Source organism: Myotis myotis, unplaced genomic scaffold (genome assembly GCF_014108235.1).
Source record: "Myotis myotis isolate mMyoMyo1 unplaced genomic scaffold, mMyoMyo1.p scaffold_m19_p_6, whole genome shotgun sequence".
In the NCBI taxonomy this organism is placed as follows: Eukaryota; Metazoa; Chordata; class Mammalia; order Chiroptera; family Vespertilionidae; genus Myotis; species Myotis myotis.
The window spans coordinates 95,999,758-96,013,335 of NW_023416368.1; the positions used below are offsets into that span (position 1 = coordinate 95,999,758).

Here is a 13,578-nt window from a genome sequence, read left to right on the forward strand (position 1 = left end):
ATACATGCAAAAATTTGAAACTAGACCAACTTAAACCATACACAAAAATAAACTAAAAATGAATAAAGGACTTAAACATAAGGCAGGAAACCATAAAAATCTTAGAAGAACCTATAGACAGCAAAATAGCAAACTTTTGTCACAGCAATATCTTTACTGATACAGCTAGGGCAATGAAAACTAAGGAGCTAATAAACAAATGGGACTACATCAAAATAGAAAGCTCTGCACAGCAAAAGGAACCATCAACAAAACAAGAAAGTCCACTGCATGGGAGAACATATTTGCCAATGTTAACCCCGATAAGGTTTTAATCTTCAAAATTTATATGAAACTCATACAACTTAACAAAAGGAAGATAAACAATCCAATCAAAAAATGGGCAAAGGACCTCAATAGACACTTTTTGAAAGAAGACATACAGAAGGTGAAGGAACATATGAAAACATGCTCAAAGTCACTAATCATCTGAGAGATGCAAATCAAAATGACAATGCAGTACCATCTCACACCTGTCAGAATGGCTATCATCAACAAATCAATGAATGACAAGTGCTGGCGAAGATGTGGAGAAAAAGGAACCCTCTTGCACTGCTGATGGGAATGCAGACTAGTGCAGCCACTGTGGAAAACAGTATGGCGTTTCCTTAAAAAATTAAAAATAGAACTTCCTTTTGACCCAGTAATCCCACTTCTAGGAATATATCCCAAGTAAACAGAAACACCAATCAGAAAGGATATATGCACCTCTATGTTCATAGCAGCACCATTTACAATAGCTAAGATTTGGAAACAGCCTAAGTGCCCATCAGCAGATGAGTGGTTAGAAAACTGTGATACATCCACACAATGGAATACTATGCTGCTGTAAAAAAGAAGAAATTCTTACCATTTCCAATAGCATGGATGGAACTGCAGAGCATTATGCTAAGCAAAATAAGCCAGTCAGGGAAAGAGAAATATCACATTATCTCACTTATTTGTGGACTATAATGAACAACATAAAGTAATGAATAAAAACAGAACCAGAGTCATAGAAGCATTGAACAGACTGTCCAACCCATGAGGGAAGGTGGGGTTGGGGGTGGGGAGAATGAGGGGGTAAGAGATCAACCTGATTTTTGAATTAGGGCAATACTGGCTTCATAGAAAGAGGTTGGAAGTGTGCCTTCCTCTTAAAATTTTTGGGATAGTCTGAGAAGCACAGGTTTTAGTTCTCCTTTGAATGTTTAGTAAAACTCCCCTGTGAAGACTTCTGGCCCCGGGCTTTTGTTTGCTGGAAATTTTTTGATGACTGCTTCAGTTTCCTCCTTCGTAATCAGCCTATTCAGATATTTTTATTCTTCTTGATTGAGTTTTGGAAGTTTGTATTTTTCTAGGAATATGTCCATTTCCTCTAGTGTGATGATGGAATAGAGTTGTTCATAGTATTTTTTTACAATCCTATGTATTTCTGTAGGATCTGTTGTTATTTCACCTCTTGCTTTTCTGATTTTATTTTGGTCTTCTCTCTTTGCTTCTTGGTAAGCATGGCTAGAGGCTCATCAATCTTGTTTTTACTTTCAAATAACCAGCTCTTGGTTTCATTGATCTTTTGTTTGTTTGTTTGTTTTGGCCTCTATGTCATTTGTTTCTGCTCTGATCTTTTTTATCTCCTTCCTCCTGCTCACTCTGGGCTTTTCTTGTTGCTCTCTTTCTAATTCTTTAAGTTGTGGAGTTAGATAATTTGTTATCGGTTTTTCTTGGTTTTGAGGTAGGTCTGTAATGCTATGGACTTCCCTCTTAGGACTGCTTTCATTGTGTCCCATAGCTTCTGGATTGTTGTTTTCATTGTCATTCATTTCCAGGATGTTTTTAATTTCTTCTGTGATCTCTTTGGTAACCCAATCATTTTTTAATAGCATGGTATTCAGACTCCAATTGTTTGAATATTTTTTATTGTTTTTATTATAGTTGATTTCTAATATTATGCCATTGTGGTCTGAGAAGATGCTTGATATGAATTCAATCTTCTTTAATTTGGAGAGACGTCGCCTGTGACCCAATATGTGGTCCAGCTTTGAAAATGTCCCATGTACACTTGAGAAGAATGTATATTCTGTAGCTTTGGGGTGAAATGTTCTGAAGATGTCAATTATGTCTATCTGATCTAGTTAGTCATTTAGAATAGCTGTTTCTTTGCTGATTTTTTTGTCTAGAGGATTTATCCATTGATGTCATTTATTTGTTTTAATTTACATTTCCTTGTTCACATATAATATGGAGCATGTTCACAGATGCTTTTTTTGCCTTCTGTTTATATTTTCTTTGGTAAGGTGTCTGTTAAGGTATTTGGCCCATTTTAAATCAGGTTCTTTGTTTTGTTTTGTTTTGTTTTGTTTTGTTTTAAAAGATTTTTTGTATATTTTGGGTAACAATCTCTTATCAAATATGTCCTTGCAAATATTTTCTCTTATATATCTGTTCATTCTCTTGACAAGTCACATAGGGAGAAAATATTTGATAAGAGATTGTTACCCAAAATATAAATAAATAAATAAATGCCTGGGATTAGGGGGAGGAGGGACAAAATAGGCCAAGCACAGGATTTAGGGGCACTGAAACCACTCTGTATGATACTGCAATAGTATGTACATGTCATTACTCATTTATCCAAATAGTAGAATGCACAACACCAACAGTGAACTGTAATGTACCCTATGGACTTTGGGTGATAATGATGTGTCAGTGTAGGTTCATCAATAATAACAAAGTATCAGCTGGTGAGAGATGTTGATAGTGGGGTAGCCTATGCATGTCTGGGGGCAGAGAGTAAGTGGGAAATATCTGTGCCTTCCTGTATAGAGCAAGAGCAGAACAGACTTTTTAGAATCATTTGACAATCAAATATGAAATCACTGTCAGCTATGACTGTTATGTCAAGTGCTATGTCAAGACGGAGGTAAGGGGGTGTAATGGCAATGCCCTTAGGAGGACCCCAGAATGCCCCAAACGACAAGTCTAAACCTTTGGATAAGTACTCAAACTCGACACTGGTATGAGTGGGATCTCCAACACTTGTGGGCTGTGAGAATTCAAAGCTCCAACCACCCAATTCTTGAGCTCAGCTGTACCATGGGTCATGCTCAGAGCCCTACTGGACTTCCACTCCAATGCATGCATGCCACCACTCTAGCCTCCAGTGATTAGAACTTTACAATGGATGCTCATTCTATAAACTCCCCCTCTCTGTATGTAATCTGCATGAGACTTTATTGGCTTATTGGGGATGTCTCCCCTAATAAATCTGGCATTGTGGAAAGATACAAATATGTGTGAGAGACTCCTTTTGGGGATGTTCCCTTGCTGAGTTGTCCATTTGTGCTTTAAGCCAAGTGTATTGCTAAAAAACCTTCTTGCTTTGTTTCCTTACAAATTTTCTTGCTTTGCTTTTAACACTGCTTTCTGTCACTGGTCTAAATTCTTTCTCTTTAAATTAAATGGGAATAAAGATGTCAATAGGGGCTCAGGAGACTGGCATGGAGTTGAGCTCCCTGTCTGAGTCAGGTATAATCCATTCCCAGGAAATCTGATTAGTGCCCTGCTCATTAGTAAGGTCACCCTCAGGGCATGGGATAAACACATCTATGGGTAACTGCAGCCAGAAATTTTGGTTACACAGTAAAACTAATTAATTTTGGAAACCCATGCCTGAGAAGGGATGCCTTCTCCAGGCAGTATTTAGATGGAAAACCAAAATCCAATACCATAAGATTCACTTCTGAGATACAGCTTAAAGAACTGGGAAAATTTGACTCTCAAACCTTAAAAGGAAAAACTTTATTTTTCTTTTGTAATATAGCTTGGCCTCAATATAAATTAGGAGATGGGGAAGTTTGGCCAGGAAATTGAAGCCTAAATTATAATGCAATCTTGCAGCTAGACTTATTTTGTCAAAGGCAGGGCAAGTGGACTGAAATACCATATGTGCAGGTCTTCATGGCCCTGAGAAGTAACTAAAAAATGTACAAATACTATAAGGTAGAGCCTGTGCTCTTAGCAGCCATAGCAAAGAAAGAACTAAATCTTGAGAGTGAATGCCCGAATCCACCCGTGGTGCCTCAACAACCAATTTCCCCAGAACTAGCATCACCCTATACTGAATCAACCAGTCAGAGCAAAGATTAAACAACAAATTTCAAAGAAAAACAAAGAATACAATCTCAACATTTCCCTTCGATGAAAGCCTAGGACAGGAGGGAATATTAAGAACTCAGGTTCCATTTAACGTGCAAGACTTAATAGGCATAAAGAATAAGTTGGAAAGTTTTACAGAATGCCTCAGCAAATTTATCCAAGAATGGAAAAGGCTCACTTTAATGTATGATTTATCTTGGAGGATATTAACTGAATCCTCCAAGAAGCCCTGCTTATGCAAATGAGGTCCATACAGAAAATGATAACTCCACCAGGAACAGAGGCCATCCTATCTTCTAATCCTAATTGGGACTATAATTCAGAGGATGTGAGATAGACCACAGATCACATGCTTTTTTTGCCTCCTGCAGGGAATAAAAAGCTTCCCAAAAGAAATCTTCTAATAATAATGAACTGGCAACCATTGACCAAGGTCCCCAAGAAAATTCCACCACCTTCATAGAAAGGATAAGGAAAGCTTTAATTAAGTGCACCAAACTAGATCCCAATGATCCAGTTGGAACTATTGTCCTGAAAGACAAATTCATGACCCAATCAGCCCCAGATATTAGGAGGAAAGACAGATATTAAAAATAGGACCAGCTACTCCCACAGAAGGGATGTTAAAAGTAGCATCTTTGGTATTTTACAACAGTGATCCAAGAGGATGAAGAGAGGGGCTTTAGAAAATGAAAAGCACAAAGAGAAAAGTCAGGCACAGCTTCTTTCCACCCTAAAAGAACAGAGGCTGATGATGCCACAGAAGGGAAAACCCAAAAGTTCTCCTCCCAGCAATTGCCATAAATTCGGGCAGCCCAGATGGAAAAGGGAGTGCCCTAGGAAGTTGCCTACTCAAAAAATGTGCCCCCTCTGCCTCAAATTCAGCCACTGGAAGACGAACTATCCCGGGACCCAGAAGGTCCCTAGACCAAAACCTACCCACACAATGGCCTTGAAATCAAGGGGCCCTGTGTCCCAGTTGGCTCCTGCTAGGAACACCATCATTGAAGCAACAGAGGCAATGGTAACCCTCAAAGTGGCAGGAAGGTACATTAATTTCCTTTTGGACATGGAGTCACCTTCTCTGTGCCAACCTCCTGTAGGGCTCTCTTTCTCTTCCTTCAGCAGCATTATACAAGGAGTAGATGGAAAATGCCAAGCAAAATACTTTACACTACCTTTAAATTGCCTATGGGGAGCAACTACCTTTTATTTTTAAGCCCTAGCTTTTAAAGAAATATTTGCATTGATGATTTTTTTTTTTTTTTTTTTTTTTTTTTTTTTTTTTTTTTTGAGAGAGAGAGAGAGAGGAAGGGAAAGGGAGAGAAACATCCATTGGCTGCCTCCAGCACACCCCCTACTGGAGGCATGTGCCCTGACCAGAAATTGAATTAGCAATCTTTCGGTGCACCAGACAATGCCTAAACAACTGAGCCAGGGAGGGAGCAACTACTTTTGTGCACCAATTCTTAATTTTGACAGAATGTCCCATTCCATTGTTAGGGAAAGATATTTTAAATAAAGTGAAAACCTTAGTGATTTTTTTCAACAGATATTTCAAATCCTATTCCAATTATAACTTTACTTGTAAAAAGAGGAGAGCTGAAATAGATACAGACATAAACCAGGAGCTTAACCTCCAGGTCTGGGCCATGAGAACTCCAGGCTGAGCCCAGAGGGCCAACCTGGCCATGATCAGACTGACGGATCTTAGCAAATTTCCAAATACATGGCAATATCTTATAAATCCAGAAGAAGGGAGGGGCCCACAAAAGGTTATTACAATATTCCTTGGTCACGGACTGCTGATTCCTTGTAATTCCCCCCTTGCAACACCCCTATCCTACCTATTAGGGAAAAAGAAGGAATATATAGGTTGGTCCAAGATTTATGAACTATTGAGGCAGTAATTCTTATACACCTCATAATACGAAATCCATATACAATTTGGGGAAATTTTCCCTCTCAAACTCAATGATTCTTAGCATTAGACTTGAAAGATACTTTCTTTTGTGTCCCATTAGACCCAAATTGCCAATTCTTGTTTGCCTTTGAATGGACAGATGCCCAGTGACAAAAAAAAAACAGCTTACATGGACAATTCTCTTCCAAGGATTCAGAGATAGCCCACATTATTTGGACAGGCCATGGCAGAGAATTTAAGAGACTTATCATTTGAGGAGTGTGGACAGGTCATCTCATATATGGATGACCTACAAATCTGTTCTCCTACTGAAGAATTGGGGTGCAAACATATCTTACAAATCCTAAATTTCCTAGCCAAGAGAGGCTTTAAGGTCTCTAAAAATAAGGTTTAAATCCTTCAACAAAGAGTAGAGTATCTAGGCTTTATGCTAACTCCTGGAAAAGGAATGCTGTCTTCAGAAAGAATTCAGGCTATCCTAGGTATTCCGGAGCCGATTACCCAAAGACAGCTATGAGCTTTTCCAGGGCTAACCAAATACAGTAGATTCTGGATCCCAACATATGAAGGAAAAGCCTGACACCTATATGAGACCCTAAAAGAAAGCAATCAGCAGGAAACAACTAGTTTACAACGTGGAAAAGATCAACAAAGGGCCATCAAAGGCCTAAAGAAGGTTTTGACTCAAAACTCTTGCTTTGAGTTTGCAGGACTTTGAAAACCCCTTCTAATTAAAATGATGGCAGGGGATTACATTAGGGGTTTTAACACAGGCCTTGGGACCTACCAAGAGACCAATTGGCTACTTCTCAAAAGAACTGGATAGAGTAGCCCAGGCCTGGGCCAATGTCTCAGGGTAGTCACAGCAGCTGCCCTTCTCTTAGAGTTTGCTTTTAAATTATCCTTAGGACAAGAAATTACTCTGTATGCCTCTCATCAAATAGGACCTTTATTAAATACCAAAGGGCCCCATTGGCTTACTTACAATTGCATGTTACAATATCAGGTCACCTTGATTGAAAACCTTCAAGTGAAAACAGCAAATTGCACAGTCCTGAATCCAACTACCCTAGTGCCTGCATCCAATAAAAAATTGAATGTCTTAGAAGCAAGTGGAGAATTGAGAGGAACAATCTCTCTGGGGTGTTTATTTTTACTCTGAGAGTCGCCAACTCTATAGTCATAAATACCTTACTAGCAGTAGGTAGTATCTTCAAACCCCTCCAGAAATTGTCTCCTTTGTTCTTCACCATCACTCCATCGAGCATAACCTCCACATATTCCCAATAATGCATCCTTGAAAAGAAGTTGCTTTTCTGCTGAGACACCATGAATACTTACCCTAGCTTCTGCAGCTTACATTGTGGATGCTTTGCTTTTTCACATAAAATTCCAACTCCTGAGTCTCCCAGGGCATTTTCTCCCAAGTAGAGTCTGGTCAGGGACTGGTTGGTGTTCAGGACGGATGCGAGATCCACACAACATGCCAATGTGAGACTGCAGTTGACCAACCTTCCACAGAAATGACAGAAATTCAATACACCTTTCACCCACTCTGCTATGAATCAAGGAAGCAGTTGTCCTGTCACTGCATCTAGCCCAATCCACACATGGAAGAGTGCATCCAAGCTCTATATTAACTTTTTATTTCCTTTTCTTTGTGTAATAGCAAGTAAACACCTTCTAAATCTATGCTGATACTGCATCTTCCCAGCTCCCTATGTTTATTACTAGTGGCCCAGTGCATGAAATTCGTGCACAGAAAGGAGGTTCCCTCAGCCCAGCCTGCACCCTCTCCCAATCTGGGACTGCTGGCTCCTAACCACTCACCTGCCTGCCTGCCTGATTGCCCCTAACTGCCTCTGCCTGCCTGCCTGATCGTCCCTAACCTCTCTGCCTGCCTGCCTGATCACACCTAACTGCCCTCCCCTGCCGGCCAACCTGGGATTGGTCGGTTTCTATGCCAGTCAGCGTCAAAAGCTCCACCTCCTAGGCAGCCATTGGTTTCTCACAGTTGACCCAGATTTGGTTCTGATTGGTCAGTTTCTATGGCAGTCAGTGACTCCGGGCCTATCTCCGGGCCTGATCAGAGAGTTGGGGCTTATCAGCAGCCCCCACAGAGGCCTGGAGAGAAACAGAGGCTCAGCTGCTGGTGAAGCCAAGAGAGAAAGAGAGAGGCAATGGCTGATCAACAACTGCCACAGATGCTGCAGATCAGACCCTGCCTCTCTCTCTGGGCCTGATCTGCAGCCCCCTCAACAGTCAGTGCTGGGTCGCTGTGCCCACACCAGCGGCAGTCAGTGCTGGGTCCCCACGGCAGCCCAGCACTGACTGCAGGACTGACTTCTGGTGTTCGGTGGAGCCTTCAGTTGGTCATTACCGACCCTGGGTTTTTATATATTAGGATTGTGTTGAATATACACAATATACAATTTACCATTGTAACCATTTTTTAAAGAGAATGGAGGGGAAGGTGGAGGGAGAGAGACAAAGAGAAAGAGAGACATCGATGTTAGAGAGACACACAGAATAGTTGCCTCCCACATGCACCCCGACCAGGGCTGGGGATTGAGCCTGCAACTAAGGTATGTGCCTTGACCAGGAATCAAACCTCAGACCTGTTGGTTCATGAGCTGATGCTCCAATCAAACTGGTCAGGGCTGTTACCATTTGTAAGTGTACAATTCAGTAGCATTAAGTATATTTACATTGTTGTGCAACCATCACCACCCTCCATCTCCAGAACTTTCTCATCATCCCAAACTAAAACTGTGTCTCCATTAAATAATAATTCCCAATTCTCCTCCCCCAATCCCTGACAACCACCCTTCTACTTCCTGTCTCTATGACTTTGACCATTCTAGGAACCTCATTTACATAAGAGGACCATATAGAATTTGGCCTTTGTGTCTGGCTTATTTTACTTAGTATAATGTCCAAGGTTTACCCGTGTTTCAGCATGTGTTAGAATTCCTTTTATGGCTCTATTTGTGAATATGCCACATTTTTTAAATCTATCCATTGGTGGACACTTGGGTTGTTTCCCCCTTGGGGCTATTGTGAATAACGCTGCTGAGGACATGTTTGAGTGCCTCATTTCAACTCTTTGGTAATTCAACTCGTATGGTAATTCTGTTTAATGTTTTTAGGAACTGACACAGTTTTCCCCAGCAGCTGCACCATTTAACATTCCCACCAACAAAGTATGAGATTTCCACTTTCTCTGCTGGGGTCCAACCCCAGCGGGTCCAGGGGTCCCCAAAGGTGTGGACGGAGTCGGCGAAGAAGGAATGACATGGAGACAGTGTTCAGTTGATCAGCAGCCTAGCCAGGATCTCTAGCCAGGATCTCCAGCCAGGTTCTGTGTCCATGTTATCTTGCTAGGTTCTCCAGCCAGGTTCTCCAGCCAAGTTCTGGTCTGGATCTCCAGAGAGGTTCTGCTTCAGATCTCCAGCCAGGTTCTGTCCAGGTTCTCCAGCCAGGTTCAGTCACTAAGTTCTAGTCAGGTTCTCTTGCCAATTTCTGTAGTTAGGTTCCATCCAGGATCTTTTGCCATGTTCTCTCCAGCGAAGTTCTTCTGTCTGTAGAGAATGTTCTGTGTAGGTTCTGTGCCTAGGTTCCGTCTCTCCTCGTTCTGTCTTCTTACATCTGTATTTATACCAGTTGATTCCAATCCTATCAATCTCTATTTCAAAGGTTAGGGCATTTCTTATCTCCATTCCAGGGAGTAAAGATTATGTAGCTTAAGCATGATTGTTCATAGTTAAAGTGATTAATTACCCACCTGGCACTTAGTTAAGAGGTTTTTATTCCCTCCCTAACTTCAGGGGAAAATCCCTACCTGGGGAAACAACCTTTCTCAGAGACCTTGGTTAAAACACATAGTGCCAAGAAGGTGAGCAAACATATTAAGAACAGTATGCCATATATGCCAGGTCCCTTGAAACAGCAAGCATGGACCGGCTCCCGGCATTTCTCCACATTCTCACCAACACTTGATGTTTTCTGTTTTGTGTTGTTTTATAACAGTGATGGCGAACCTTTTGAGCTCGGCGTGTCAGCATTTTGAAAAACCCTAACAACTCTGGTGCTGTGTCACATATAGAAATTTTTTTATATTTACAACCATAGTAAAACAAAGATTTATATTTTTGATATTTATTTTATATATTTAAATGCCATTTAACAAAGAAAAATCAACCAAAAAAAGAGTTTGGGTGTCACCTCTGACACATGTGTCATAGGTTCGCCATCACTGTTTTATAATAACCATCCTAATAGGTGTACATTAACTGTACCATTTTCAAGTGCTTTCTTCTCTTCTTCAAAATTCAAGTGTCTCAGAAGCATTTGGTAAAGGGCTGCACAGAATATTAAGTGTGTGCAATGCTTTAGCACCATTTTTCCTATTCAATGTTGAAACCAAGGGCCTGTCATGAAGTCCCAAGACTCTTCCAGACCACTGCATTATACTGGTTGTATTTCTTCAGCGAGGCAGTGAACACCTTAAAGGCAACATAGTACTTTGACTGAGTTCCCCCTCCAGTGCTTAGCATGTGGCTTTTTCCACAGCAAACACTAACTGATGGAATTACTGACTAACACCTGAGGTAACACAGGGGACATCTGAGCAGCCAAGGCCATCCCCTCACTAACACTCCAGCCTGTGGGAGCTCATTGAGCCACTGTTCATGCTTCAAGGAGGAAATGAGTTCACACTCACCACAGCTTCTTCAGAGTGCAGAATGCATGCCTCAGTCCCACACACACACGTTTGACTCCGCAGTCTGCCAGAGCATTGTGGCTCAGATCCAGTTCCACCAGCATATAGGTGCTACTCAGGACCGAGGAGATGTGGAAACAGCACTGATGGGAAAGGCAACACTGTCTCAACCTTGATGCCAAGCACAGAAACAGAAAGTGTCAGAACACAGCTGCCTCATATTGCCTCTGGTTTGCACATGTTTTTAGCCTAAACAGGGACACTTGTATTCTCACATTACAAAGGAAAAATCATAATGAAGTTTTTTTTTAATTTTATTTTATTGTTTAAAGTATTACAAATAGTAGTACATATGTTTCCTTGTTTTCCCCATTGACCTTCGCCGGGTCTCCCCTACGGCCCCCACCCCCCCACACATGCCTTCATGCGCATAATGAAGTTTTTGAAAAGCTATCAGAACTCCTGAATACAGCCCAAGTCATATAGGGAAGTTAGCTCTCTCAGCCTGAGACCACAACTGCTGAGCACCAGGCAGTGAACTCCCTTTGTAAATAATGGTCAACTCTCCAATATATAAATGGCATGTTCCTGTTCTGTAAATAAAAAGGGTAGTGAAGCTGTGGGTTCCACTTCTTTACCACATGCTCTTAACAGTTGAAATTCCCTCAGACAGATGCCGGGCTCTCTAGGGTTGTACCCATCTACTTTACTTTGCCAGCCCCATTCCTGCTATTCTGCTCAGTGATTTAATCCCAGATCCCCAACCATACTGGAGGGGCAAGCAGTTCTGATTCTTGATTTGTTTTACACACACACAAACACACATATGCTCAAAAATACACATTACTAAAAATAATGATTTGTCTCTGTCATAGGAAAAAGAACAATAACCTATTTCCTTTCCAGGCCAATAGTTCAGATATCCTAGAGATTTCTGGACCACCCTATCTTTCTGTCTCCATCTTCACACCAATTAGAAGCAAATGAACCACTAAATATGTATTTATCTGCAAAGCAACTCATTATCACCCACACCTCCCTATTTATGTTTCACTCCCTAGGATCACACAGGGGCATCCAGAGGGGCAATGGGGATAGTAGTGTGGGATGAGGGCAGAGAGGCAGGTGAAGTGCCAAACCCAGCCAGAGCCTTCAAGGAAAGAAGGAGTCTTCATGGCAAAAATTAGAAAGGATTTGTAATTTATCAAGAGAACAATGAGATATACCCCTATGTTCATTGTAGTATTATTTACAGTTGCCAAGATTTGGAAGTAGTCCAAATTCCCATGAGTAAATGATTGGTTAAAAAAGTTGTGGTATGCCGTAACCGGTTTGGCTCAGTGGATAGAGCATCGGCCTGCAGACTGAAGGGTCCCAGGTTCGATTCGGTCAAGGATATGTACCTTGGTTGCGAGTACATCCCCGGTAGGAGGTGTGCAGGAGGCAGCAGATCGATGTTTCTCTCTCGTCGATATTTCTAACACTCTATCCCTCTCCCTTCCTCTCTATTAAAAAAAAATAATAAAATATATTTTAAAAAGTTGTGGTACATTTGCACAATGGAATACTGTGTGGCTGTCAAAAAAGAAGGGAATCCAGCTGCCTCCTGCACACCCCCCACCACCACTGGGGATGTGCCTGCAACCAAGATACATGCCCTTGCCCAGAATTGAACCTGGGACCTTTCATTCCGCAGGCCAACGCTCTATCCACTGAGCCAAACTGGTTAGGGTGGACCTGGAGATTTTTATGCTAAATGAAATAAGCCAGTCAGAGAAAGACAAGTACCATATGATTTATATGTGGAATCTAATGAACAAAATAAACTAACAAACAAAATAGAAACACTCGCATAGATAGAGAGCAGATTGACAACTATCAGAGGGGTGGGAGGTTGCAGGCCTAGGTGAAAGAGATGAAGGGATTAAGCAAAAACCCCCCCAAAATATGGACACAGACAACATTATGGTTATTACCAGAGGGAAAGAGGGTTGGAGAAAGTAAAAGAGGGTATAGGGGAGATAAATGGTTATGAAAGGAGACTTAACTTGGGGTGGTGAACACACAATACAATATACAGATGATATATTACAGAATTGTACACCAGAAGCCTAGATAATTTTATTAACCAACTTTACCCCAATAAAATCAATTTAAAAAGACTGTATTCCATTTTTTAAAAGTGAAGAGATAGCACTTAAGCAAGTGGAATGTCATGATTAAGGTAGAATTTTTAAAATAACCCTCTGACTTCTGTATGAACAAGGGGTTGGAGTGTAGCAAAAGTGGATGCAGGGAGAATAAACAGCCATGCTATTCCTTCAGGTATGTATTTTGTTGTGGTGGTTGTAAGACCTCACCTGAGGATAATTTTTGCATTGCTTTTCAAGGAGTGGAAAGGAGGGAGGGAGGGAGAGGGAGAGAGACAAGAGAGAGAGAAACATCGATGTGAGAGAGACACATGGATTGATTGCCTTCCCCCTCCCCATGTGACCCAATCAGGGCCAGAGGATGGAACCTGCAACCCATGTACGTGCCCTTGATCAGAAATTAAACCTGCAACCCTTAAGTGTAAGGGGTGTGTGTGTGTGTGTGTGTGTGTGTGTGTGTGTGTGTGAGAGAGAGAGAGAGAGAGAGAGAGAAAGAGAGAGGGGGGGGGGGCTCTAACCACTTAGCCCACCGGTCAGGGCCAGTGTGTATTTTTGAGCACTAATGTGTGCTAAGACACTTCTTAAGGCATTGCAGTGCTAAGACA

At 41.4% G+C, this 13,578-nt stretch overlaps 1 protein-coding gene across 1 annotated transcript in view; it reads right to left on the bottom strand.

Annotated features, from left to right (window-relative positions):
* The window catches only part of NLRP3 (NLR family pyrin domain containing 3), a 47,085-nt gene that overhangs the window by 18,552 nt on the left and 14,955 nt on the right, over positions 1-13,578 (bottom strand). The window contains exons 6-7 of the mRNA XM_036314176.1: positions 10,824-10,994; positions 7,442-7,612 (exon numbers count right to left, since the gene is read on the bottom strand). Of these exons, the coding sequence (XP_036170069.1) occupies positions 7,442-7,612; positions 10,824-10,994 (342 nt within the window). The remainder of the gene's footprint in view (positions 1-7,441; positions 7,613-10,823; positions 10,995-13,578) is intronic.